At 44.3% G+C, this 27,750-nt stretch overlaps 1 protein-coding gene across 2 annotated transcripts in view; it reads right to left on the reverse strand.

Moving 5' to 3' along the window:
* Nucleotides 1–468: 468 nt before the first annotated feature.
* The window catches only part of KREMEN1 (kringle containing transmembrane protein 1), a 72,357-nt gene continuing 45,075 nt past the window's right edge, over nt 469–27,750 (reverse strand). Inside the window, exons 4-9 of one of the 2 annotated variants that reach the window (XM_042910011.1) lie at nt 27,476–27,600; nt 19,748–19,901; nt 8,640–8,972; nt 7,414–7,572; nt 6,240–6,324; nt 469–4,523 (exon numbers count right to left, since the gene is read on the reverse strand). In XM_042910011.1, the coding sequence (XP_042765945.1) occupies nt 4,355–4,523; nt 6,240–6,324; nt 7,414–7,572; nt 8,640–8,972; nt 19,748–19,901; nt 27,476–27,600 (1,025 nt within the window). In that variant the 3' untranslated portion in view covers nt 469–4,354. Of the gene's footprint in view, nt 4,524–6,239; nt 6,325–7,410; nt 7,573–8,639; nt 8,973–19,747; nt 19,902–27,475; nt 27,601–27,750 lie in introns of both variants that reach the window. The other variant, XM_042910010.1, reaches the window with a different exon arrangement.

Genomic DNA, 27,750 nt, shown 5'->3' on the forward strand with positions numbered 1-27,750 from the left:
AAGGAGTGGACTGACAGAACCAAGGTCAATTCAAACCTGGGTCTTTCTGTGCGCAAAGCCCGTGGCTCTCCCCGTGGCCTGCCCCCGATTCCGAGGTGCGGTATGTTGATGTGGAATTCTAACTCCGTCAGGTCTGGCTGGCTGAAGATCCACTGTGGGTCAAAGCTATGATGACACCTGAGGAAATCTGGAACCACTAACAGGAGAAACTGAGCAAACGGTGAGGCCTGGCATTTGCGTGGACCTCGGAAAAGCACACAGTCTGCCAGCAGGGCCACCCGCCTCATTCCAAGGTGCTGGGGGCACCCCTGTAAAAACGACATGCTAGGGGGCCCATCGCTGTTTCTACAACAGTGAGAATATTTATTTTCTCCAGACAGTAAAAATAACATTTTTCTCTCTTTTGTAAAAGTTAAGTACCATTACATTCCATTTTCTTAAATAACAAAATCCTAAAAATATATATTAAATTGTATACAGTGCGTCACACTTCATCTTATATTTTAAAATACATGATGTTTCTATTTTATTCTCAAAGTTGCATATTAAGAGCATATTTACAAATAAAGCCTTGTCATCCAGAGTCAAGATCCCTGCGGGAAGGTGAGTCTGGATGTGGGCAGGTCTTGACGCTGCGTGAACCCCAAAATGGCAGCTCCCTGTGCGGGAAGGGAAAGGGTCCCCCACTGTGTGCTCCTGAAGACACATCCTTTCTGAAGCAGATTTACCTCAGACTTTCCTCCACTCCCCACTTCTGCCTTGTTGAGTATGTTTGACTTGGCAAGACAGAAGCCTGTGACATGGGCTCTGCTGGGGTCTGCAGGCAGCAGGTGAGGCCCCTCGTCACCCCTGAGCTGTCCAGTCTGAGGGGAGGCAGCTGCAGCTGGAAGGTTTAAGAAATACCCCGCGCCAGGGCAGCTAAGCTGAGAGACCTGGCCAGGAGGTAGAACAGTGAGGAAGGTAAACAAAGACACCAGAGGAAACAATCACGAAGTTAAAAGTTCCCAAGGTAGTAACAAAAGCAGACATCAAACACCAAACAGGAGATCCGAAACCCAAGAGGGTGGGGGTTGACTGGGCTGTGGGGTGGGGTGGGGAGCTGGCTGGGCTCTGGGAGACCTGGATGGCCTCATCAGACAAGGGAGACGGGATCTCGGAGGCCATCCACTGATAAGTGCTCGTGAAGATCAAGTGCCCAGGATGCACCGGGCTTGGCGATGGCCTACGAGCCCTGCTGGTGCGTCAAGACGGCCTCGTGGGATCCTGAGGGGGTCAGGCCAGCTCCTGCCCTGGGCTGACAATGGGGCGAGTGGGTAGGGTTGTATGGGTTTGGCCTGAGGGCCAGAACAGCTGTACTTGTTAGTGCTTTGATCTCTGTGGGTTTCTGGCCGATGGGAGTCTTGAGCCAGAACCCACACTGAAGAAGTCACAGCAGCCTGGTTACCTTGCTCACGCCCAGAAAGAGGCCTCAACCCTGTCCTGACAAGGGGGATGTGGAGGAGACACCTGGGGTTCATGCCTACACCTCCTCTGTTCTGCAAGTAATTGGACACTTGGGGAAGAACATGGGGCGCCATGTGCCTTCCAGAGGGGCCAAGGACACTGTGAAAGGCGGCTAAGAGACCAGAGATCAGGTTCACAACTGGCTGCAGTGCATTTACCACGGAGGCCTCAAGATCAGCTACCGGCAGAGCTCCCTCCCTGGTCCCGCAGTAAAGGGGTGAGGAGGGCACACAGGCCCAGAGGCCCTGTTACAGCCTCTTCCTCCTTCCCTCTATCACCTCAGGGCACAGGGTCTGGGCAGGATGCTTTCAAAGCGGCAGCCGTGGTGGTCCCCAAAGCCCCTCCCCTTCCTCTTGCATAATCTGCATGTGATCCTTTCTCAGGGGCATGCTTTTCAACCCCTCCCATCTCCACTTTCTCTCCAAAGTACAGATCTTTCCAGATCAAGTATAGGCCTCCTACCGTGCTCCTGGAAGCATCCCTCACTTCCTCTGGGACAATTTATTTCTCAGGTATTTACTTAGCCACAGGGGACCCTCTGTGGGGTGTTGCTGACAGGTTCCAACCAGGGCCAGGGCTGAGGCTGAGGTGTTTATGGAGGTTCGGCCTGGGACAATTTATGGCCTCTCCCCCAGCGCTGTCCTGAGGCTGGTTTGGGTTTCCTGGGGCTGCTCCCTGGACAGTAAGTTGATCCTGCTGGCAATGGGCTGTGCCAGGACCAGCAGGAAGGAGGTCACTGGGGCGTCACCAGCACTTCCTGGGACTCCGAATGGGCTGCTCCAGCTGCAGACTCAGACAACACACTGGCTGTGTAAGGTGGGCAGGGTGGGTGGCAGGGCCCACGGGATGCCCCAAAGGCCAACGGCCACAGGAAGCCCTAGGCAGCTGAACAACTGCCGTTTGGCCAGGCAACCCCCTCCAGGGGCTAAATTCCACATTCCCTTTGTGCTATCAGTGGATCTATTCAGGGCACAGGGCCCTTTGTGACTGCATACACCTGACACTTGGTTCAGAGGAGATTCCGCGACAGCCGGGAATAGCTTAGAGGGGAGACTGCACATGTCAGTGTATTTCCAGTTGTGTGGGACAGGCCTCTCCCTGCAGACCCAGAGGCCTGTGGACAGCTGCTCCCGGGTAATTATCCTTTCCAGATCAAAGTGTGAAGACAGCATCGAGCAGCTCCGTGCCTGCCACAGGCCTGACCCGGTACCTGGGGCAGCGCCCCTGCCCTCCTGTGGACACACTGCCCCATTCCCCCCTTCTCGTGCCCCTATGCTGGCCGGGTCCCAACATCTCCCCTGGTTGCCGGGTGTCATGTCGCCCTGCAGACACCTCCCAGCTGGCCCCACACGGTCCTCGGCCTTTCTGGGAGCAGCCAGGTACACAGATGGGTTGCCAGCATGGCGGAACCCCAGGAAAGGCCACAGCAGGCAGTAGCTTAGGGATTTGAGAGAGGTGGGCAAAGTGCTCCGAAGAGAGAACTGTGAGGCCAGAGGCCCAGGTGCCGCTGGGACAGTCACGCTCTGACAATCGCCCAGGCCTGGCCCTCAGAGGCATGGGCTGCTCTTCTCAGCTGCTGCTGACAAAGCCTACTTTTGGACGGATGCGGGGGACTTCTAAGCTGGAGAAGGCTCTTGCTCTCAACCGGCAGCCACTGCAGCTGCACCCGTCAATCTTAGGAGGCCTACCTTCGGAGGGTCTCCGGCCCCCAAAGCCTCCCTCTCTCAGCCCTCATGCCACTCCCAGCAACTCCCTTCCCCATCTGAAGGTCTGGGTAGTGCGAGGCCAGGGGCAAGAGCCCTCTCCCTGCCCACTGAGCTTTTCCAGAACTGCCCTCTGTCCCCATAAGAAGGGACAGAGAGGGCCTCAGAGAGCGCAGGCTGCCTGCTGTTTTTTCATCTTCTTTTAAGACGAGGGACGCTCAAAGGAGGGACTGCTGGCGCCTGGGTCACACTTAATGCTGTCTAAAGGCTAAGCCCCATACTGAACTGAGAGAATCGCAGAGAGACGGGGCCTGGCTCAAGTTCCACAGGACCGTGAGCTGCTCAGGGGCAAGGTCAGGTCATCTAATACAATGAGGAGTCACTGAGCACCTATAAAAGCTTTCCGTAGAGCCGACATGGATGTTTTATACAACCGTCTGCAGGCTTGCTCTGCTGATCACCAGGCCAAGGAAAGAAGCTGTAGAGAGAAGCCCGTGTGTGGCAGGTGGCACGTTTGACGTGATTTGGGGTCAATTCCCAGGCTCTCCCAGGTTGGAGGAGGCCCATCCTCATTCAGCACCCAACGAGCTAGGCCCCAGAGTCAGCACAGAGCACAGGCCCTCTTTATGCTTTGGGGTGCTAATGCCCAGGAGTACAGGACCAAGCCAGTCCCCAAGAGAACCTCAGAATTCTCCGTCTTAAACCATAAAGACCAGGAGAAAGCGATTTGTGAGGACAAAACAGAGAAGAAGCAAGCAAGACTCAGCATACACTACACCTACCCACCACCCTACCGTTGTCTAGAAGGTACCTGAGCCCAGTGCTAGACACAACCATCTCTGCCATCACAGCCCCTCTGTCCTGACACCTCCATTCCTAGATGAGAGAGACAGAGGTACAGGGAAGGCCCAGACCCCGGGACCTTGAGTCTCTCTCCTAAGTGCAGTGATGAAGCAGGGCGAGTCCAGGCTACGCCTGCCCCTGCAGCAAGGTGTCCCTTCCCGGTTCGGTTCGTAGGATGGCGTTCCTGCCGAGGCTGACAGAGAGGCCAAGGGAGAGGCAGGGAGAGTCGCTCAGAGGAAACCACGGGTCCCCAGTGGCCTTGATCTCAGAGGGACCTCGTGTCCTGGGCATGGCGAAGGGAGCTTTTAGTCACTCACAAGAGGATTACGGTCATCTTGTTGACTCTGACCCTTAAGCTTCTTCTTAAAGATGGAAATCGAAGTAGAAGGCTCATAAAAAATGGTCCAGATTTCCCCCGACGTCCCTGGCTGACGACAATCCCTAAGGTCCCTTGAAGCAGGAACACGATGGGATCTGTCAAACAAAAACAACTTAATATTTCAAGAAGAACACGACAAAGCACCCAAAACAACTTACTGTCTCCTGAGATACCTGTACTTTTGAAATGGGACAATGAGTGAGGTGAGGCCTCAGGAAAGACCTAACAGATGCCTGTTGGAGGTCTGAAGGCCTATTGTGTGAATGAAATGTGTCCCGTGGGATGGAAATGCAGCAGCACAGATTCCAGCTCATATAACAAAGAACTTTCTAACTGGAAGAGCTATTCAAATCTGGAAGGGGCTGGCCTGAGACATTATGAGTTTTCAAATTCTTTCTTTCTCTTTCTTTCTTTCTTTCTTTCTTTCTTTCTTTCTTTCTTTCTTTCTTTTTCTTTCTTTCTCTCTTTCCTTTCTTTCCTTTCCTTCTCTCTCTCTTTTTCTTTTTCTTTTTTAAATAGAACATTTCTTCAATGATATTTATCTGGAAGCCCACCTAGTTAAAACAAGAGAAAGCCAAAATCTCTGAAGCAGGTCCTGCCTTATTGCCAACACGTGCCCTTGTCCCCATGTCAGCCCCCAGGGCTGCCTGCTAGGGAAGCTGCAGAGGGACCCCAGTGTCACAAGGGAGTCAGACATGTGCTTTAGGGCCTGGGTGTGTGGCAGAGTGCTGGGCCCTACAGAAAGCCTCCTGCTCTCTTGCTGCACCTGAGAGGCTTTCCCAGACCATGTGAATTGCGACTTACAAAAAAGATATGTATAGATATAGATATAGATATAGACATGTATATATATGCATATATATAATATTATATATAAATTATATACAAATTATATTATATCTCTTATTATATATGAGAGTGAACTCAGTAAACATTAAAAAAGACATTGTTTCCACTGAAAAATGTGAGGTACAGGGTACAGAGGCCTACAAGGGCAGCCTTCACAAAGCAATGGAGGAGCCAGCATATCAAAACTTCTGTGGTGGAGGGCAAGTGAGAAGGTCAGGACAAGGGTGGCTTTTATAAGACACCAATGGTCAGGAAAGGCCTTGAAATAGAGCCTGTATATCAGTTATAGCTCAATAAAACCGGTGGGGGAAAAAAGGAGCAAGCCTGGCCTGGGAGCTACAGGAAAGACAGAGTCTAGCAAAAGTCAGAGCTCTTCTCTGTAAGTACACAAACATCAGTAGCATGAATAATTGCCTCCTTTCCTGGAAGTCGGAACTGTTAAACCCAAGTAGCAAAGTAAGGGAAGGAAATATTTTTTTCCTTATTGGTCAGAACGGAAGGATCTCTTAAGTAATTGTTTTTAAATAATTATGAAGCAATACATAATAAAATATTAGGATTCTCCTCCTAAGGATGTTTCCTAATTTCTAGAAGGCATTAGGAAATATGAGTGAGAGTGTTTTAGAAATCTTTGCTCTTATGTGAAGATTTTTTTAAGGGGCCAGCACAAGCCAAAAATTGGAAATTGTTGCTTTTTATGCCCAGACTGTTTCAATCCTCCTTGAAATCATATCCCTTGAATCAGGAGCAAACACGATCCCTCAAACCTCAGTGAGATTTGTCCAGTTGTACATTTCACTTTACAGAGAATGAGGAATGTGTACTGACTTATGTTGCCTTAGGACTAAGGGCTTTGGAATCATGTTCTGATATTACAATTGCTCCCAGACAAATGAAGCGCAGCATAAAAGGAGTTCAGAGCCTTCCCTTCCCGGAATCAGGCAACTTTCTATCATACTCACTTGAATGTGACATGCAGAAGTATCTTTGCTACAATGGCCGTGACTGTAAGGATGAGAAGGGTTGCCAGGCCATATACTGTCCATCCTGCAAATATAAAAGACAGGGCTTATTGGACCCGTTTGAGCTCAGTTTTCAGAAGGAGGTCTGTTGGAAGCCACAAATGAACACTGGTAGCTCAGAAATGCACGTGTGGCTGAGGAGCCCTCTGTAGGTGGGGGCAGCCACCAAACACAGCGGAGAGCTGGGCTGGCAAGGAGCCCCGGGCCTTCTGAGCACCTCGCCTTGCTCTCGAGCTCCCTCTTGGAGAGAAGCAGGCAGTGTGGGCCAGAGTGCATTCAACTTGGGAGTTGAAAGGAGTGATACACACTGTGTCTTTACCACTGGAATCACTGTGCAAACACAGATGAGTTACATAAACTCTTTGGGCATCAGTTTCCTTATCTGAGGAATGAGATGTGTGACCCGTGAAATCCTACCGGGATATAAAAACAAACAACGCAGAGCAAGCACTGGATGGACTCTCCTCCCTGACCTTCTAAGGGGGTCTGCAGGGGAAAACACCTAGGCTGGATAACTACTAACGGTAGGTACTTGGCACGTCTTCCAGCTCATAAAGGCTCCACCTTCCCTGGCAGAAGAGAATACAGAGTATGCCCCAACCAAGTTAGCCACTGTCTCTCTCCTGCATAACTTTTCTTCACAGCTCTTGTCACTATCTGACCTGTTATTTTGCTTCTTGTCTCTCTCTTCGCACTTACAGGCCATAGGAGGGCAGGGATGTTGACTGCCTACAACAGCGCCTGGCACCACTGAAGCGCTTACATATCTTTTGAATGAATGAATGAATGAATGAATGGAGCTCTTGTAAATGCCAGTGAATTTAGCGAGCAACAACTTGGAGCTCCAGAAGGATATTCTCCAAGTGAGAAAGTGATGGATTAGCTGATTAATCACAATGTACGAAGACACTCATGCTGGATCTTTGGAGGGGAGCACTTTCTCCTAAGGACCAAGGAATCAAGCTAATGAGAGAATGTCCCTCAAAGGCCAGGACCGTCACAGAGCCAGTACCCACAACCCGCCTCAGAAGAGTGCTCTTTCTCTAACTGCCAAAAGCACTGCCCTCAAGCCCCGTGGCTTCCATCCCCTTTGGTGGTATCTGGGAACTGCTACCTGGGACAGTCTGGGGTGGGTGGCTAGGGCTGGTGGTGATGACATAGAGGACTTTGGAGGACCGGGCTGCACTGACGCTGAGGTTGGCTTGCTCCGTGATCACCTCAGCCAGTGTCTGGTTGGCAGTGGGCCTCTCCTGTGGCAGCTCTTCCTTGACGGCTGGAAGATCAAAGGAATTAAGTGAGAAGAATGCTGATACAGACAACGGAGAACTTCGGAGGAGAAAATACCGGCTATGAGAAGGCGGGTTTTTTTCTAGTTCACCTCTGCGCGTAATTCTCTCCACTGACCCCACTAGCCCCAAAGCAGAACCTGTCAGGCTCTGGCCCAGAAAGTCACAGAAGGAAGGAGCTGTCAACTCCTACTATTTGACTGGTCTCTTTGAGGACACCTGAGCATGCTTTCTTGTTTTCCTTGCACCTCTGCAGCGATGGCACCCTCTTCCTAACTATTCACCCAAATCCTACCTGTTCTCAAGACTGTCCCACCTGAGGAGATGCCTCCTCCCTCTGAGTTCCTGTAGCACACACTGATTGATCTGTTCCTGACGCCCTCGGCATCCAGGACAACGACCAGGTCGCAGACACCCTTGTGTTTCTTGCGTGCTGGCAAAGAGATGTGCCTGGCATATGCGTGTACACATCAGAGTCAGAGAATGGGGCTCCACCTTAGGAAGGCTTTTTTAAAAGTTATATTGGGCTTTTCCTGTTGTTCATTTTCTTTTTAAAGCTACGTTTATTTATTTATTTTTTTAGTAATCTCTACACTCAACAAAGGGCTCCGACTCATGACTCTGAGATCAAGAGTTGCATGTACTTCTGACGGAGCCAGGCAGGTGTCCCTTAGGAGGGTTTAAAGAAAGATGGGAAACTAGTCTTTTGGGATTGGTTAGGATATTGAAAGGCAGGAGGATGGACCAAATGACCTTTTTAAAGCCTTCTAATTCTATCAGTCTCAGCTCTTTCTTTCAGTTCTTCTTTCAACCCTGACATGAAAATTGTCATCCGAACAACTAAAGTAGCAAAATTGACAGGTGTTGCCTCTTTCCTGTATCATGAAGTGTACACAAATTTTGAAATAGGAGGTGGGAAAACCTGCAAATTGAGCCTGTAGCTCCTGACTCACAGCCCCAGCAAGACCTGACCGGGGCCCTCGGGTCACCACAGTGTGCAAGCGGAGCGTGAGGCACAGCCTGGAGGGCCCCGAAGAAGGCCGGGAAGGGTTACCTTGGTATAAGACAGCAAATCCCTGGGCTTGATTGATGCGATCAGAGAAGAAATACAAAATGATAAAATCCAGAGAGACGTTAAAGGACAGAGGTGGGCGGTTCCTCCCATTGAAACGGACCAGGACACGGTGGGTGTAGCCGTCCAGCAGCTCCACCATGTCTGCGGAATCCCTGACGTCGAACAAGGTGAAGTTGAAGTGGATGTGAGAGGCTCCCGGAACCCGGATGGTCCAGTAGCAGACCCTCCCCGTGGCGTAGGTATCGGGAAAGTCAGGGGAATAGACCACTGCGGTCATGGCCGAGTAGTTCCCGCCGCAGGCACCAACGAGAGCTGTGGAAGACACAAGGACACTGGCCCTCAGCCTGGGGCTCAGCCACAGTTACAAACAAAACTCTTCCTAACTAATGTGATCCAGTTTGGGACATTGTTTTTTGTCTACAAGACCAGACTGTCTTAGGTTTCAGGATCAAATCACAGAATGAATCGCTTAAACCCTGAACAAATGACTTTAGAGGGTTTTGGTTGTTCTTTTTTTTTTGCCCAGGAGACTTTAGAATTAGCACACAGCACAGTGAGCACAGAGGCTCGGCCTACGTGGGGGCAGGACTGGAGTCAGAGAGTCTAGGTTCGGGACCAGCTGGGCGATGTGATCCCGGGGGGCTGCACTTCACTTCTAGAACTCTGCCTCTCTCGTTTGGAGGATGGAGAGACCACCACCTGTTCCTGTATCACACGGATGCGTGAGGACAGATGAGACGAAGCACATGAATATGCTGGGGCCTCTTTGGCAGGGCAGGCACTTGATGAACTAAAGTCGTAAAAAGAGAAGGGCTTTACAGCTGCTCGGGCACCCCTGATACCTTAGGGGTGCGATGCTCACGTGAGGGTCCACACATTTATCAAGCAGGAGAAAACCGGCCCAAGATGTGACTTTCTGCACAGGGGAAATACTCGGTTCTGATTACTCTGTACTAAGCACATTTGGTTTCTCTGGACTCCCCTTTGGGGTTGGCGAATTCTCGGAAGGGGATACAACCACTTCACTGTATCTGAATGAGTGAAGTGTAAATGAGATCCTGGAAATGAAAGTCCCTGAGATGGAGTGTACGACTGGGATTTAAAAAGCAGGCTTAGGGGGAGTCCCACTTCCCTTCAGTATGTAGAAAGCAGTAAGAGAATGCTGCTCCTATCCGGACAACGAGAAAAAGCTCAAAACTCTTCCTTATACCATCAGAAAGCTGAAGTGTCAAGACCACCAAGAGAAGTGACCTCTAAAAAGTAAGAAGTCCTTCTGAGGAGAGTCAGGGCACACAAAGTGTTTCATTTTTTTTTTTTTTTTTAATGTTTATTTGTGTGTGAGAGAGACAGACAGACAGACACAGTGTGAGCGGGGGAGGGGCAGAGAGAGAGGAAGACACAGAATCCAAAGCAGGCTCCAGGCTCTGAGCTGCCAGCACACAGCCCAACGTGGGGCTTGAACTCACAGACTGTGAGATCGTGACCTGAGCCGAAGTCAGATGCTTAACCGACTGAGCCACCCAGGTGCCCAAAGTATTTCATTTTTAACAGGGCATGAGAGGAAGAGGTGACCACCAAAAAAAAAAAAAAAAAAAAAAAAAAGCAAGTAAGATGAAAGGAGCTAAAATGTTGAGCGTGGGCTAGCCTCTCAGTCTAGAATGAGCAGGGGCCCCAGACACGGTGGGAATCTGCACTCACTTGCAAGCAGTTCTGAGCAACCCTCACCCAGTGCCCACAAGAATGACTGGGGTAGGGAAGGAGGCCAGAGTCCCCCTTGGTGGCACTTGTACAGGAATGATCACTGCTGTTGGCGGACAGGTGTGAAACATTGCCAGCTTCCTAGACCCTCCTCTCAAAAGAGGCAAAAGCCTCAAGCTGCTGCAAACCCTCTTGCTCCCAGGGCCACTGGAGGGGCAGAAGCAAAACCTGTTTGCCTCAGTGGAGGGAACAGGAAACTCCCTCCTTTCTGCCAGAGTAACCAGGCAAAGACCCACTGCTTCTGAGGCAAAAGCAGAGGCAAAGGCATCAGCCCCCGGCTGCCTTGAGCCCCCAGATCCTGCACCAATGCAAAGCAGAGGTCTGCTGCCCCTGAGAGATGGGATTCAAACAAGGCAGTGTTTGACTGCTGGCAAGAGAGGGGGTGTGTGGGAATGCTGAAAAGGCCCCACCTCTGAGGCCCAGTAATGTCCTGTCTAAGACTATGTATGAAGTAGGAGGGCAGGAACCCCCTCAGCTCACCACTAGCATAGCACCAAGTAATAAGCAACAGCAGTCTGCCATTGAGGGAGGGGAAAGAGGGTAAAGAAAGATCCCTTCTGTGGCAAAGGTATGTAGAAGCTACTCAAATCTGAGGAAGGAACAGAAACACTGAAAAAAACCCCAAAAACCCAAAACCCACTGGTATCCCAGGCTCCACACTAAGCCACAAGACAACAGCAGCCTATCGCTGGAAGAATTTGAAGACTGATGCACACTCAGGGTAAAGACAGAAACAATAATACCCAAACCCAGCTCAACTACTGATATAATGGCTCAATCCCCACACTAAACAGGCCTTCCCATTTCTGTATACTATATATAGAATTCTATGTAGTATATATTCTATATACTATACAGTCAGTCTATATACTATATACTATTCTATATACTCAGTCTCTACTGTTCTTCTACACATAATGTATGGCATTCAATAAAATATGACAACACACATATAAAACAAGCAAGCAAGGAAGGAAAGAAGTGGAAAAAAAAAGACTCATGGTCAAGCGATAAAACAATCTACAGGATCAGACTCAATAATGATGCAGATGTTATGAACTATCAGCCAGGGGCCACATGATTAATACAAAAAAGATCTAGTGGAAAAGATGGGCAACATCCCTGGCCAGATTGGAAATTCCAGTAAAGATATGGTAACTAAAAAAAGAGTCACATATAAATGTTATAAATGAAACAATATCAGAGATGAAGAATTCCTTTGATGGACTTATAAACAGACTACACACAGCTAAGGAAAGAATCAATAAATTTGAAGATAGGTCAATAGAAATTATCTGAAATGAAAAACAGAGGAAAAAAAAGAAGTGAGGAAAAAAACTGAAAATAGAATGGAGCCTCCAGTAGCTGTGGAACAATATCAAATGATCTAACAACTGGAGTTCTAGAAAGAGAAGAAAAAGAGAAGGGGGCAGAAGAAATATTTGAAGAGATAATGGCTAAGAATGCTCCAAAGTCAATGATAGGTGATCTAGGAATCTAGGCAAATAACAAGCAAACTAATTTAAAAACAAAAACCAAAAACAAACAAAACAAACAAAAAACACATCTAGATACATCATAGTCAAATGCTGAAAACCAAAAACAAACATAAATTCCAGAAAGCAGGCAGAGAAGGGAAAAGATTACGTACTGGGAACAAAGAGCCAACATCACTAGAAACTGTGCAAGTCACAAGGCAAGGGAGCATTTTTGAGATACATAAAGAAAAAAAAACAACCTCAGCATAGAATTCAATATCCAGCAAAAACATTTTTCTAAAATGAAGGTGAAATAAGGTTTTCTCAAACAAAAGTTGAGAGAAGCCACTGACAGCAGACCTGCATTAGAGAAAATGCTAAAGGAACTTCTTTTGGCCAAAAGAATATACCAGATGGCAAATAAGAACAGGAAAAGATGTTCACCATTGTTGGTAATTACAGAAATGCAAATTAAAACCATAATGAGTTGAGGCGCCTGGGTGGCTCAGTCGGTTAAACGTATGACTTCGGCTCAGGTCATGATATCACGGTTTGTGAGTTCAAGTCCCACATCAGGCTCTGTGCTGACAGCTCAGAACCTGGAGCCTTCTTTGAATTCTGTGTCTCCCTCTCTCTCTCTGCCCCTCCTCTGCTTGTGCTGTCTCTCTCTCTCAAAAATAAACAAACATTAAAAAAATTTTTTTTTTAAAAACATGAGTTACCACTGTATACCTGCTAGAATGGCTAACTCTAAAAACCAAACCAAACCAAACCAAACCAAAACAAAACAAAACAAAACAAAAGACTATACAAAGGGCAGGAGAGGATGAGGAGCAACTAAGAAGTCTCACGTATTGTTTGCCAGAATGGCCAGTTTGGAAAACAGTTGGTAGTGTCTTATAATGCCAAATACGCACTTAGCATATGACCCAGAAATCCTACTTCTGGGTATTTACCCGAGAGAAATGAAAGCGCATGCTCACACAAACACCTGTACATTTAGGTGAAGAGCAGCTTCACAGCATCTTTATCATAGACAGACCAATGTTTATCAATGGGTAAATGGATGAACAAATTGTGATAGATTTGTATAAAGGCATGCTTCTTAGCAATAAAAAGGAGCTACAGAAACAATCATGGGTGAATCTCAAAAGCAGTACACTAAGAAGACAGACATAAATGGTTACATACTATATGATTCCATTTATATGACATTCTTCAAAAGACAGAACTATGCAGATGGAATACAGATCTGTGGTCGCTAAGGGCTGGGGGTGGAAAAAAGACCGAGCACAAAAGGGACAAGAGATGTTTTTGAGGTGATGAAAATGTTCTATATCTTGACTGTGTATTTGTTTGTCAAATCTTATCAAACTGTACAACTAGAAGGGCGATTTTTACTGTATATAAATTACACCTCATAAACCCAAAATTTTTAAAAAGGGAAGCTGTAGAAAAAGATTTCCTGTAATCATCATGACTTTCCCACATCCTGTGAATTTGCACAAGAAACTAGATACCTCAGTTTCCTTATCCATACCAATGAAAATAATAATAGTTTCTCCCTCGTGGGTTTTATAAGAATTAAAAGGAGTTGATCTATGTAAAGTGTTTAGTACAGGACCTGGCACATAGTGTAAGCTCAGCATTAGCTATACTACTATTATTATTTGTAAAGAATAAAGTGTTCAGTTTAAACTGATATTTCAACACCAAAAGGCAGACCTTAAACTTAGTGCTTTTGATTTCCAGATGTGTGCCATGCAAACAGCAGACTCAGTTCAGCAATTTTGAGAGCAGACACATGACATCTATGATAGATTACTAAAATTCAGTGATAATTCAACAGGAAACTTGAAACTCAGGAATATAGTCAAATCTTATTTTTGAAGGGGAGATTGGCCTGACACATACAACCTGAGCAGGTGGAGGCCCTGGAATAGCCCTGGGCAAAACCTCCAGTGGCAGAATGCCAGTGTCTTCCTACCTTCTTTGATTTAGCATCTCCAGCCAGCCTCGGTATTAGCTAAGTCAGTTTCTTCAGGAATAGACTTCAGGCATTAGCTGGGAACAGCCAGCCTCCCCCAGATGCAGCCGAGTGGTCCGCTTCTAGACGCGAACGATGCTGGACATGTCGAAGGAAATAAACCCTAACCACATGGGTCCTAGCCATGAATCAGATTCCACTGGACCCAGAAAAGGAAAAGAGCATTACCGTATTCCATCAGTTCTAGGGGGAACATTTTAATCTTTAAAAGTGGAAGGTATCTGTAAATCAAGGCATGTCACTGTTTAATTGGAAGAATTTTTTTCCCCTCAGTGATATGTAAAATGATGTTGCATCTCACAACTGATAGTGTCTTGGAGTCTATGAAATAATATTACTAATGCAATCTTAGTGGTCAGATTTTACTGGACCTTAGGCCCTCAATATTTTTCACCATTAATCTCTTCTCTTTCCACTGAAACAGAAGTTCTATGAGGGAGGGAAGTATCTCCATCTGTGGGACCTTGGGCAAGCTACTGAACTTTTATGACCCTCAATTTTCTCCTCAGGCAGATAAGGATAATAGTATCTGCTTCAACAGTATTGTAATTAAGGGAGGGAATGCATGAAAAGCAAATACAGTGAAGTGCCCTATAAAGCTATATGTGCTCAACTAATGTTACAGAGTAGGAGCCAATCCACGACTCCCCTGTCTTTTCAGTGTCTAGAAGCTGAGAGGTACCCAAGAGGCCAGGCTGGGCAGCCTCTGTAGCCTACTCTTGACTCCTGCCTCTCTGACCTTTTTCTCTTTCGTTTTCTTTCTTTCTTTCTTTCTTTCTTTCTTTCTTTCTTTCTTTCTTTCTTTCTTTCTTTCCTTTCTTTTTCTTTTTATCTTTCTTTCTTTCTTTCTTTCTTTCCCTTCCTTCCTTCCTTCCTTTCCTTTCTTTCTTTCTTTCTTTGTAACGTTTTAAATATTGTTTCATGTTTTAATGTTTTTAATTTATTTATTTTGAGAGAGAGAGAGAGGCCCGAGATGGGGAGAGGCAGAGAGAGAGAGACAGAGATAGAGAGAGAGAGAGGGAATCCCAAACAGGCTCTGCACTGTCACTGTAGAGCCCTCCACGGAGCTCGATCTCATGAACCTTGAGATCATGATCTGAGCTGAAATCAAGAGTCGAGAGCTTAACCAACTGAGCCATCCAGGCACTCCAGCCTCTCTGATCTTTTATTTGGTTCTGATAATTCAATAAAATTGAGTCCTAGGGGCAGCAGGAGCTCTGGATCTTCTGTTAGTGCTGCATTTACACACAGTATCCAGCCTACTTCAGCAACCTCCTGAAGCTCAGGAGAGTTTGCTGGAAAATCAGTCAGACAGCCAGCCTACGGCAAATTACTTGATGTGGCAATGATGACAGAGCAGACAGCAGCCTCCATAGTCCCTCTCCTGAAGTGCAAACGCAGCCTAAGAGCCACTAGAGCTGAGGAGCCCAGAGCGGAGAACAAGAGGTACCCACTGACATTCTGACTGGGACCTGGGTTCCGGCCACACTGGTAGCAGAGCCTGATACGCTGGGAAACCATCACCTGGTCCCTTTCTCCAATCTTTAAAAAAAAATTTATTTTAATGTTCATTTATTTTTGACAGAGAGAGAGAGAGAGAGAGAGCGAGCATGAGCGGGGGAGGGGCAGAGAGAGAGGGAGACACAGAATCCGAAGCAGGCTCCAGGCTCCGAGCTGTCAGCACAGAACCCAATGCGGGGCTCGAACTCACAGACTGTGAGATCATGACCTGTGCCAAAGTCGGATTCTCAACTGACTGAGCCACCCAGGTGCCCCTCCGATCTTTTTAAAAAGACATTTTTGTCCTCCCAAATTATGGGACAGTCTGTAGTCACCATCTCCAAAATGCTCAGCTTTATCCAATGCATCATAAAGACTTCTATGAGGTAATACTTGAGCTATTTAGACCACTTTCCCCTCTAGCAAGGAAACTTCAGAGATTATTTCTACAGGGCTGCATTTTGTACCTTTCTTTGCAGAGCTGAGGAGTGGGAGTTATTGAAGCTGGCTATGGTCAGGGGTCCCTGCCAGTCAACACGCATCAGGGCCTCTGGAGACTGGAGCAGGCAGCTTCTCAGAAGGCCAACCCTGTCAGTCCCTGAAGCAATGGAAGCCAGAGAGGGCAGCTTCTGGACGGCGGCAGAAGGGGCCAGTTTGATAATAATCAGAGCCACCAGGCACACTCTATTCACATGCTTTTAAAGCATTAAACTGGATCTGCTATCATGACCTATTTTATTGTTGTTAATAAAAGGGATTCTAGTTGCTGCAAATAGAGAAAGAAAAATTGTGGCAAACCTGGGTTTGAGTTCGGAATTTGGCTCTTATTCACTTGGACAAATTATTTTATCTTTTGAGCCACAGTTTCCTTATCGGCAGGGCTGTTGTGAGGGTTAAATAACATAAACAAAAGAACCTGGAATCAAGGCTGGCACACAGCGAGTGCTCAAGAGACAGCCATTATTTTCATTATAATTAATTCATCTCACTGCACCTTTGTGTGAGACCCAGCTCTATCTCCCAGATATATTTCCAGTACCAAAGATGATACTTGGTACCTGACTGACTTTAAGCCACGTTATTTCCATTTGACACCTCCAGTACAGGCACTGTACTAAAGAAAACGTAATTCTATTTGTCACACAGCAGACACCCAATCAAAATGTGCAAAATGAAATATTACCATGTAAAAGCATTCTGTTTTTTAATTTATATATAATCCACCATTTTAACAATTTTATTTTATTTTATTTAAAAAAATTTTTTTTTTTAAGTTTATTTTTGACAGAGACAGAGTACAAGCATGAGCAGGGGAGGAGCAGAGAGAGGGAGACACAGAATCCCAAGCAGGCTCCAGGCCCCGAGCTGTCAGCACAGAGCCTGACACGGGGCTCGAACTCACTAACTGTGAGATCATGACCTGGGCTTAAGTCGGACGCTTAACCGACTGAGCCACCCAGGCACCCCAAACAATTTTAAAGTGTACAATTCAGTGGTATAATATTCACAGTATTGTACAGCCACTGATATTATCTAATTCCAGAACATTTTCATCACCCCAACAAGAAAACCTATATTCACTAAGTGGTCACTTCCCATCCCTCCCCTCTCCTCCCTCGGTGACCACTAATCTGTCTTCTGTCTGTATGGATTTGCCTATAAGTGGAATCATAAAATATGTGGCCCAACATGTGTGGTTTCTTTCACTTAGCACAATGTTTTCAAGGTTCATCCACAGTATAGCACGTATCAGTAATTCACTCCTTTTTGTGGCTCAATAATATTCCATTATGTGGATATAGCATACTTTGTTGAGCCACTCTTCTGCTGATGGACATTTGGGTTGGTGCCACTTTGGGGCTATTGTGAACACTGTTGCCATGAACACTCAGGGAGTAGTTTTTGTGTGAACATATGTTTTCAACTCCCTTGGGTATATATGTAGGAGTGGAATTGCTGGGTCATAAGGTAATTCTGCTTCACGTTTGAGGAACTGCCAGACTGTTTTCCACAGCAGCTGCACCATTTAACATTTCCACCAGCAAGGAATGTGTGTTCCAATTTCTCCATATGCTCACCACCATCTATTCTCCAGTAAAAAAAAATTAACACCATATTCTGTTTAAAATAGAAAAACAGGTAGCAAACCCACATACCCTGCTTTCTTTCTGTTTACTGTGTAATCCTACGGCTTGCTGGTGGTATAAGTCCTGGCAAGATATTTACTCTTTCCATGTCCTAGAACTCTCTTCTGTAAAAAGAAAGTGATGGTAATAATGCCTGTCTTAGACGGCTGCCAGAAGGACCTAATTTATGTAAATTTATAATTTATGTAAAGCCTTAACACCCACTCTACGTATTCAGTGTTTATTTCCTTTCTTTTGTCACTTAAGAGTAGACCAGGCAATTTTAAGCTCAGTAAACATACTCTCCTGGGCTAGGGTGTCAAAGCAGAGGATTTTATAATAATGGACTTTGGTAGTGAAAACCTAAATAGATGTGCAGAACAGATTATTTGCCAACCATTCTTAAACATTAGCCAAGTTTCAGTCTTTAGCTTTAACAGGGGTACTAAACTGAGTATTTGTCTTTTTTGTTTGTTTGTTTGTTTGTTTACTTTTGAGAGAGAGAGAGAGTGGGAGGGAGAGGGGCAGAGGATCTGAAATGGGCTCTGCGCTGACAGCAGAGAGCCCAGTGCGGGGCTTGAACTCATGAATCGTGAGATTATGACCTGGGCCACAGTCGGACTCAACCGACTGAGCCACCCAGGTGCCCCATATTTGTCTTGACTTAACAGGAGGTATAGGGAGCCACTGGCAGTCTCCAGCAGGCACACTCAACCAAAAAGACCAACAGTTGATCACATGAGTTCCGCTTGCCAATCCTTCTCTCGTCCTCTGCCCAAGCACACACTTCTGACAATATCTAAGCTATAACCTGTGAAAGGCTCAGTTATAAACTTGGGGGGCTTTACACCCCATATGTACATACATACACCATATGTAGTAGCTGGATTGTGTCCTACCATGCCTGATAACTATGAATGTGCCCTTATTTGGAAAAAGGGTCTCTACATATGTAATCAAGTTAAATAAGGCCACACTAGATGACAGTGGGCCCTAAATCCAATGACTAGCGCCCTTATGAGGAGATACAGAGAGACAGAGAGGCACGGACAGACAGAGAGAAAATGGCCATGTGAAGGAGGATGTAGAGATTACAGTGATGCAGCTACAAACCAAGGAATGCCAAGGACCGCCAACAGTGACCAGAAGCTTGGAAGAGGCAAAGGAAGTCTTCCCTGGAGCATGACCCTGACAAAACCTTGCTTTTGAACTTCTAGCCTCCCAAACTATGAGAGAATAAATTTCTGTTGTTTGAATCCTCCTGAGTTGTGATCATTTGTCATAGCAGCCCTAGGAAACGAATACACTACATGACATTTCTGCTTAAAGCTGAGTTGCTCTTCGGGTTGAGATGGTAGGAGTACATCCACTCAAGCCTCACGCCTAACAAAGACACCATAGACTCTATAGTGTATCTTAGTGACCTCAAGCCTTTCCTTTTGTCTGCCTCACTTGTGACAGTGTGCCTTCTACCATTTAAAATCTGGAGCGACATTGGTACTCTAGCTCTCACAAAGTCTCATTACCACCGAGTGGATGCGGGGGGTTGTGATGAGGGATCAGGTAGCCCAGAGGTTAGAATAAGGTGCAGGAGAGGTCAAGGCCCCAGATCTATACCCCATCCATAGCACACCCTACCCCCAGCCAGCATCTCACAGATGTGGCGGGTCAGAGAGGAGGCCGGTCAGGGCACACTCAGTATCAGCCCTGGAAAGACAACTTGAAGCATATGTTCTCTTCTCGGCTGCATCACAATAAGATCCCAAATGCCAAGGAAGACATTAAAGGGCTTGGAAACCAAACAATTAAAATAAGAGGACCTTAAGGCTGAGACTGAACAGCTATACCGGTGTCTACATTACGTGGCAAAGGTCATCTTTTCTAGGTTGCCGAAGTACCCCACGATAGGCCTCATCTCTTCCAAGCACATGGCACAACCGTAATTAATTACTGTTAAATGTCTGTCCTCCCTTCTAGAGGGCAGGGGCTGAGTCTTCCTGGTCAGTGTCGTATCCCCAGGGTCTGGTCAGGGCCTGGCCTGCAGGAGGCACTTAGTAAGTATTGCCATGTGAATGAATAAATGAATGAATGGAAGGGAGGGAGGGAGGCTGGGCAGGTGGTTCTTCTGGCACAAGGGTTCCTGTGTCTTGGGCAGCAATGGGCACAGGGCATACTCACTATCAAAGAGGATGATCCTGCCGTCACCGCCACAGGGCTGGGTGTGATCCCCGAAGCAGACGCTGTTGCACTCGGTGCTGGCTGCCTCCCCGTACTTCCAGTAATCAGGATTGTTTCCACAGAAGCAAGCATAGCCTGACTCCATCCCAGCAAACTGCCACAGCAGAGAAACAGCACTCGGTAAATGTCAGTCTGGGGTGTCAGGCGGCCTGAAGGAGCCCCCAGCCTCACCCTCTGGCTCCTCCCTCACTCCATTCCCTCAGTACTCATTACATACTGTATACAACTATGTTTCCCCTTTGGCGAGCATCCCTTTTAATGCTTGTATCTCTACGGTTTTTAAGTGAGTTTTAGGGCTAGTGTGTGTGGGGAATCTCACAAACTTGAAACATTAATAATAACAGCTAAACATTTTATTGAATGTTTACTATGTGCCAGGTGGTAGGTGCTTTCCGGCTACTCTCCCCCGCAAAGTCATTACAGGCCCCATTAAAACTTTTCATTTTATTTATTACCATATGGTAAAACTATTTATATGGTATGTAGTTCTGTAAATTTTAACCCATGTATAGATCTGTGCAATCGCAACAATCAGGATACAGAACAGGCACGCCACCCCCAACAACTTTCCTATCCTGAACCTGCCACTTTATAGTTCTCCCTCCTATAAACAAACCTTGGCAGCTACCTACAAGTTTGCTGTTACTATGGTTTTGTTTTTTCAAGAATATTGCACGCTAAGACTGAATGTTTACGTCCCTCCAAAAGTCACACGTTGAAATCCTAACTCCCACTATGATAGTATTTGGAGGTAGGGCCTTTGGTAGGTGATTGGGTCATGAGAGCACAGACCCTCATGAATGGGATTAGTGCTCTTATAAAAGAGACCCCACAGAGCTCCCAAGGCCCTTCTGCCATGTGAGGACACAGCAAGAAGATGGCCATCTCTGAACCGGGAGACGATATCTCACCAAACACCAAATCTGCCAACAAGCTTGATCTTCTACTTCTAGCCTCCAGAACTATGAGAAATAAATGTTTGTTTACCCAGTCTATGGTAAGTTTGGTACGGCAGCCAGAATGGACTAAGATATCACATAAATAGAATCATATAGTATGTAACCTTTTGAGACTGGCTTTCCACTCAGCACAACGTCTTTGAGATTCATCCAAACTGACACATGTATCAGTAGTTCACTCCTTTTTACGGCTGAGTAGTAAGTAGTCCAGTGCATAGATATACTGCTGTTTGTTAATCCATTGGGTTGTTTCTAGTTTTTCATGATTATGGATTGAGTTGCTATAAACATTTGTGTATAGTTTTATGTGAGCGTAAACTTCCATTTCTCCAGAGTAAATACCTAGGAATAGGGATCCTGGGTTATATGGTAAGTGTATGTTTATAAGAAACTACCAAAATGTTTTCCAGAGAGATTGTATCATTTTACATTTGCAACAACAATGTATGAGTCCTAGTTACCCCATATCCTTGTCAACACATGTTATTGTCAGTATATTTTATTTTAGCCATTCTAATAGATGTGTAGTGGGTTTCTTCTGCATTACCCTAGTGGTTAATGATGTTGAATGTCTTTTCATGTGTTTATTTGCCATTTCTATATCGTCTTTGGTGAAGTATCTGTTCAAGTCTTTTGCCCATTTTTAAAAATTGGGGTTTTTTTTACTATGAGTTTTTAGAGTTTGTGTATGCATTCTGCATATAAGTCCTTTGCTGTATATATGATTTGCAAATATTTTCTTCCAGACTATGGCTTATCTTTTCATGCTTTTAAAAATGTCTTTCACAGAGCAAAACATTTTTAATTTCAGTGAAGTCCAAAGTAAAATTTACCCATTTTTTTTCTTTTATGGATCATGCTTTTGCTGTCACACCTAAGAACTTTCTGCCTAAACCCAGGTAAACCCTGGTCATGAACATTTTCTCCCCTCGTTTCCTCAAGTTTTATCATTTTACATTTTAATTAGACCTAAGATCCATCTTGAGTTGAGCATGTAGTCTTTTATGTTTAACTTCTCTTAATTAGCATAGCGTTTTAGCAATTCATCCATATTGTTGTGTGTATCAGTATATCTTACTGTATCTTCTTTTTGTTGCTGAGTAGTATTCCACAGTATGGATATACCACAGTTTATTCATCTGTTCATCAGTTAATGGACACTGAGTTTATAATAATGCTGCTATGAACACTCATGTACAAGGTTTTGTGTGAACTTATGTTTTCAATTCTCTTGGGTTTACGTATAGGAGAGGAATTGCTGGGTTATGAGGTTATGTTTAACTTTTTGAGAAACAGCCAAACTGTTTTCCATAGCAGCTGTACTATTTTACATTTCCACCAGCAATGTATGAGGGTTCCAATTTCTCCACATCCTCACCAATGCTTGTTTTTGTCCTCAAAAAAAATTTTTTTTAACTACAACCATTCAAGGTTATTTCTTGTGTGATGTATTATTTCATTATGCTTTTGATTTGTATTTCCCTAAAGACTAATGATATGAGCACATTTTCATGTGCTTCTTGGCCATTTGTATGTCTTCTATAGAGGAATGTCTATTTAAATCATTTGCCTATTTTTTAATTGAGTTGTCCTTTTATTGTCAACTTATAAGAGATCTTTACATATTTTGGACATTAAATCCTTATTCAGATAAATGATTCACAAATATTTTCTCCCATTCTGTAAGTTGTTTTTTCATTTTCTTAATAGTGCCAGTAGTGTTCCTGACACACAAAAGTTGTAAATTTTGATGAAGCCCAATTTACTTTTTCTTTGGTTGCCTGTGCTTTTGTTATCATAACTAAAAAACCATTGCCTAATACTAAAGTCATGAATATTTATACTTATGTTTCCTTCTAAGAGTTCCTTCTATTACTTTTTATTTATTTTTTAATTAGAGAGGGAGAGCGTGAGCAGGGGAGAGGAGCAGAACGAGAAAGAGAGAATCCCAGATAGGCTCTACGCCCAGTGCAGAGCCTGACGCACGGCTCGATCCCATGACCCTGAGATCATGACATGACCTAAGCCAAAATCAAGTTGGACGCTCAACTAAGTCACCCAGACACCCCCAAGAGCTCCTTCTAAAGCTAGATCTAATTACATTTAGGTCTTTGGCTCATTTTTAGTTAATTTTTATATAAAGAGTGAGGTTCATTCTTTTCCATGTGGCTATCCAATTGTCCCAACACTATGTGTTGAAAAGATTATTCTTCCCCATCGAATGATCTTGGCACCCTTTAAAAACTCAACTGACCATAAATTAATGTGTGGGCTTATTTCTGGACCTTAACTTAAATTCCATTGGTCTATATATCCATCCTTATGCTAGTACCATAGCTCTTTTCTCAGTAGTATAATTTAAAGTTAACTTTGGTCTTTGGTATGATTTGAACATAGAGATTCATTTTTCTTCATGAAAAGCTCCTGTTTTTCTCCAGAACTTTTTTTTTTTTTTTTGAGAGCAAGACAGCAGATGCATGCAAGTGGGGGAGGGGCAGAGAGAGAGAGAGAGAGAGAGAGAGAGAGAGAGAATCTTAAGCAGTCTCCATGCCCAGGGCAGAGCCCGACATGAGGCTCAGTCTCACAATGGTGAGGTCATGATCTGAGCCGAAATCAAGAGTCAGATGCTTAACCGACTGAGCCATCCAGGCACCCCTCCAGAACTATTTGTTGAAAGACTATCCTTTATCTCTGTTGAAAATCAACTGTTCATGTAAGTGCAAGTCTATTTCTGGACTCTATTTGGTTTCACTGATACCTATAGCAGGAGTTGAAAACCTTTTTCTTTCATAAAAAGTCAGATAGTAAACATTTCTGGCTTTGAGGGCCATACAGTTTTTTCTCAACTACTTAACTTTGCTATTGTAGCATGAAAACAGGCATAGACAATGGGCATGGCTGTGTTTCATTAAACTTTATTTACAAAAGTAGGTAGGTAGTAGAATTCGGTCTACATACCACTGTCTGCTAACTCCTGATCTATATGACTATTCTCATGCCAATACTACTCTCTTCATTACTATAGCTTTCTAGAAAGTCTTAAGATCATGCAGGATTAGGCCTTAAAAGTTGACCTTTTTAAAAATTATTTTAGTTATTCTATGTACTCTGCCTTTCCATGTAATTTTAAGATCAGCTTGACAAATTTAAAAAAAACTATAATTTTAATTTTTTTTAATGTTTATTTATTTTTGAGAGAGAAAGAGAGACAGACAGAGTGCAAGCAGGAGGGGCAGAGAGAGAGAGACACACAGAATCCAAAGCAGGCTCCAGGCTCTGAGCTGTCAGCACAGAGCCTGACACGGGGCTCGAACTCACTAACTGTGAGATCATGACCTGAGCCAAAGTTGGACGCTTAACCAACTGAGCCACCCAGGCGTTCCTAAAAAAAAAAAAAAACAAAAAACGAAAAACAAAAACAAAACAAAACAAAACACTATGATTTTGATTGGGATTGCATTGAATCTATAGATCTGGGAAAAATTGACATTTTAACAATATTGAGTCTTCTAATCCATGAACAATGTCTGTATTTATAGTTATTTATGTCTTCTTTAATTTACTCTTGCAATATTATGTAGTATTTGGTATATAGGTCTTTAATATCATTTGTTAATTCTGAAGTTATTTATGTTATTGTAAATGGAATTTAAAATTTTTATTTTCCAACCGTTCACTGCTGGTACATAGAAACGCAACTGACTTTTGTATATGGCCTTGTAATGTGCAACCTGGATAACTTATTATTTGTAATAGCTCTTATGTATAATTGTCTACATACATGATCATGTTGTCCATAAATTAAAAAAAATTATTTCCTCCTTTCCAACCTACATGCCTCTTCTTTTTCTTGCTTTATTTCATTGGCAAGGATCGCTAGTACTGTGTTAAAAAGAAGATGTGTGGGGGGCGGGCACCTGGGTCGCTCAGTTAAGCGTCTGACTTCAGGTCAGGTCATGATCTCATGGTTCATGAGTTCAAACCCTGCATTGGGTCCTCTGCTGTCAGCACAGAGACCACTTTGGATCCTCTGTCCCTGCACTCCTTTTCTGCCCCTCCCCTGTGCTCTTGTGCTCTCTCAAAAATAAATAAGCATTAAAAAAGAAAAAAGAAAAAAGAAAAAAAAAGAGGTGAGAATGGGCATCGCTATTTTTTCCTGATTTTATTAAGTAGAAAGCACTGAACCTTTTACCACTGAATATAATGTTAGCTTTAGATTTCTCGATAGCTGCTCTTAATCAGTTGAGGAAGTTCCATTCTATTCCTTGTTTGCTGATGACTTTTATCATTAATGGGTGTTGTGTTTTCTCAAGTACTTTGGCTGTATTTTTATTCTGAAATAGTTTCAAACCTACAGAACAGTTATAATAATAATACAAAGAACTTCCTTATCACTTTTACTTAGAAATCTACATTCAAGTCGGCAACTGCCTGAATGATATCCTTTGTAGAAAAGGATCTAATCCAGGATCACAGATGTACTTAGTTGTCAGGTCTCTTTAGTTTAATGCTCCCATTAAGAACAGTTTGTCAGTCCTTTTTTGACCGTTGTGACTTTGACAGTTTTGAAGAACAGAGGCTAGTCATCTTGCAGAATGTCCCTTGTTTCAGATTTGCCTAACGTTTCATCATGATTAGATTCATATCATGAATTTTGGGCAGAAATATCACCAAAGTGATGTTATGCTCTTGATAGGTCAGGTGGGATAGAATGTTTAGTTTCCCTATAACTGGTGATACTAACTTTGATCACTTGAGTAAGGAGTATATGCCAGTTCTCTCCACAGCAGAATTACTTGTTTTCCCTTTAGAGTATTTTGTGGGGCAATCTTTGAGCTATGTAAATACCCTGTTCCTCATGCAACTTTCACCCAGTAGTAGATAAAGTCATGGGGTATCTGCAAACCCTGATATTTGTTCTCTGAATTAATTATTACTATGACGGTTGCCAAATGGAGAATTTTCTAATTCTGTCATATAATCTACATTTCTTAGCTGCCATTCTCCTATAAGAAAATGCCTTTCTTCTCCTCATTTGTTTACTTATGTATATCAGTGTGGATTTGTGGATTCTTATTTTATTCCATGAGGTATATTTATTATTATAATTATTTGTTTTGAAGCTCAATGTATGTTAGATTTGGACCATGGAGACCCTTCCAGTTGGTTTCTGTGACCTTTTGACTAGCCCTATAACTCCTTACTTTTTTTTTTCTTTTATGTTTATTTTTGAGAGAGAGAGAAAGCAGCGGAGGGGCAGAGAGAGAGGTGGACTGAGGATCTGAAGTGGGCTCTGCGCTGACAGCAGAGGGCCCAAGGTGGGACTTGAACTCATGAACCATGAGATCATGACCTGAGCTGAATTTGGATGCTTCACCAACTGAGCCACCCAGGGGCCCCTCCTTACTTTCTTGTACAACATGCTTCAGACCCCTCTTGCACTTTCTCAGGATCAGCTCTAGAATTAGCAATTTTCTCCAAGCAACCCTCGTTCTTTTTTTAATTTATTTTTTGTTTTGTTGTTGTTGTTGTTTAGAGGGAGGGGGGAGAGAGAGAGAGAGGGAAAGAGAGAGAGAGAGAGAGAGAGAGAGCAAACAATAAAGAATCTTAAGCAGGTTCCATGCTCAGCACAGAGCCTGACATGGGGCTCGATCTGATGACCCTGGGATCACGACCTGAGCCCAAATCAAGAGTCAGACGCTTAACTGACTGAGGCACCCAGGCACCCCAAGGAGTCCTAGTTTTGATGTAATGGAGAACAATATCTAGAAACCAAGATCTGAGGACTAAGTGTGCTCTGTGCTATCACTGTGTCACTGTTCGAGGTCCTCTCAGTGGACAGAGATAAGGAATATATATGTATATACATACACACACAGACCTACTAACATGTTTATATTTATTTCCATAGCTCTCTCTATATATATCAAAACCATAAAATATATACTAATAACTTCAATCCCCATCTGACAGTCTAGGCTTTATTTTGGTTTTCTCTGGCTCCCTTTGCCAATAGTGAGGAACCTGGCTCCCATTATCTTCAATATGTTAACTTGTATGCTCAATCCTTTTGCAAGCAACCAATCACTCCATCATGTTAGGTCAATTGCCTTTCTAAGCCACCTGCCTCACAAAAGCCCTGACCTTGCCAGGCTACTCTCCTTGCTTGGACCTGATGAATGGCTTTTTCACTGAATTATTAATGAAGGACAAAAGAAAAGAAAGAAAAAGGAAAGAAAGAAGGAAAGATACAGCAAACAATAGCATTATTGAACCTTAATAGCTAAGGAGTGAATTTTAGATAGAGGAAAGGACAGAAAGAAAAGAAAATATTTTGTCCAGGCAAGGGCCCATAACATAGCAAGGAAATAACCACTACCTTGGCCTATTCCCAGAACCCCTGTGGAGCCAGAGATGTCCCTGCTCATAACATTCAAGGGCACAAGGAAATACATAATTCTGTCAGAGGTCAAATAGGGATGCAAATATTGAGATTTTCCTCTCTTTTCTCTCCCCGTCTTTAGACAAGAATGCTACTTCACGCTCCTGAATGCCAAGCCCCATTCCTCCTCCTGCTCCTCCTTGGCAGAAAAGTAGTCATACGGTTTGATACTTTTTTTTAAAAAGTATATATATTTTTAAGTTATCTCAGCAGAATGCATTTATATCTTCATGCTTTTCTATAGATATACAGCCATAGAGCCATTACCTTGAACCTCTGACTCCGACAAAAGCTGATGCAGGTTTGTATGGTAAGTTTGTTAGACGTTTTACTGGCGCCAGTTAGAGGAGGTGGGTTCCCATGATCCTTGTAGCAGCCAAGGTTTCCAGGCACTGGAGAAAAAAGAAAAGCAAAAGAATTTCACAACATCTGGCTGTGAAACACAAAGAAGGAAGAGAGATTTGTGCCAGGTACTTTCATCTCAGCTAACGTTTCTACTCCTAAGGTACAAATAAATAATAAGCAACAGGCTTTAAAAATGG

Source organism: Panthera leo, chromosome D3 (genome assembly GCF_018350215.1).
Source record: "Panthera leo isolate Ple1 chromosome D3, P.leo_Ple1_pat1.1, whole genome shotgun sequence".
Taxonomy (NCBI): Eukaryota; Metazoa; Chordata; class Mammalia; order Carnivora; family Felidae; genus Panthera; species Panthera leo.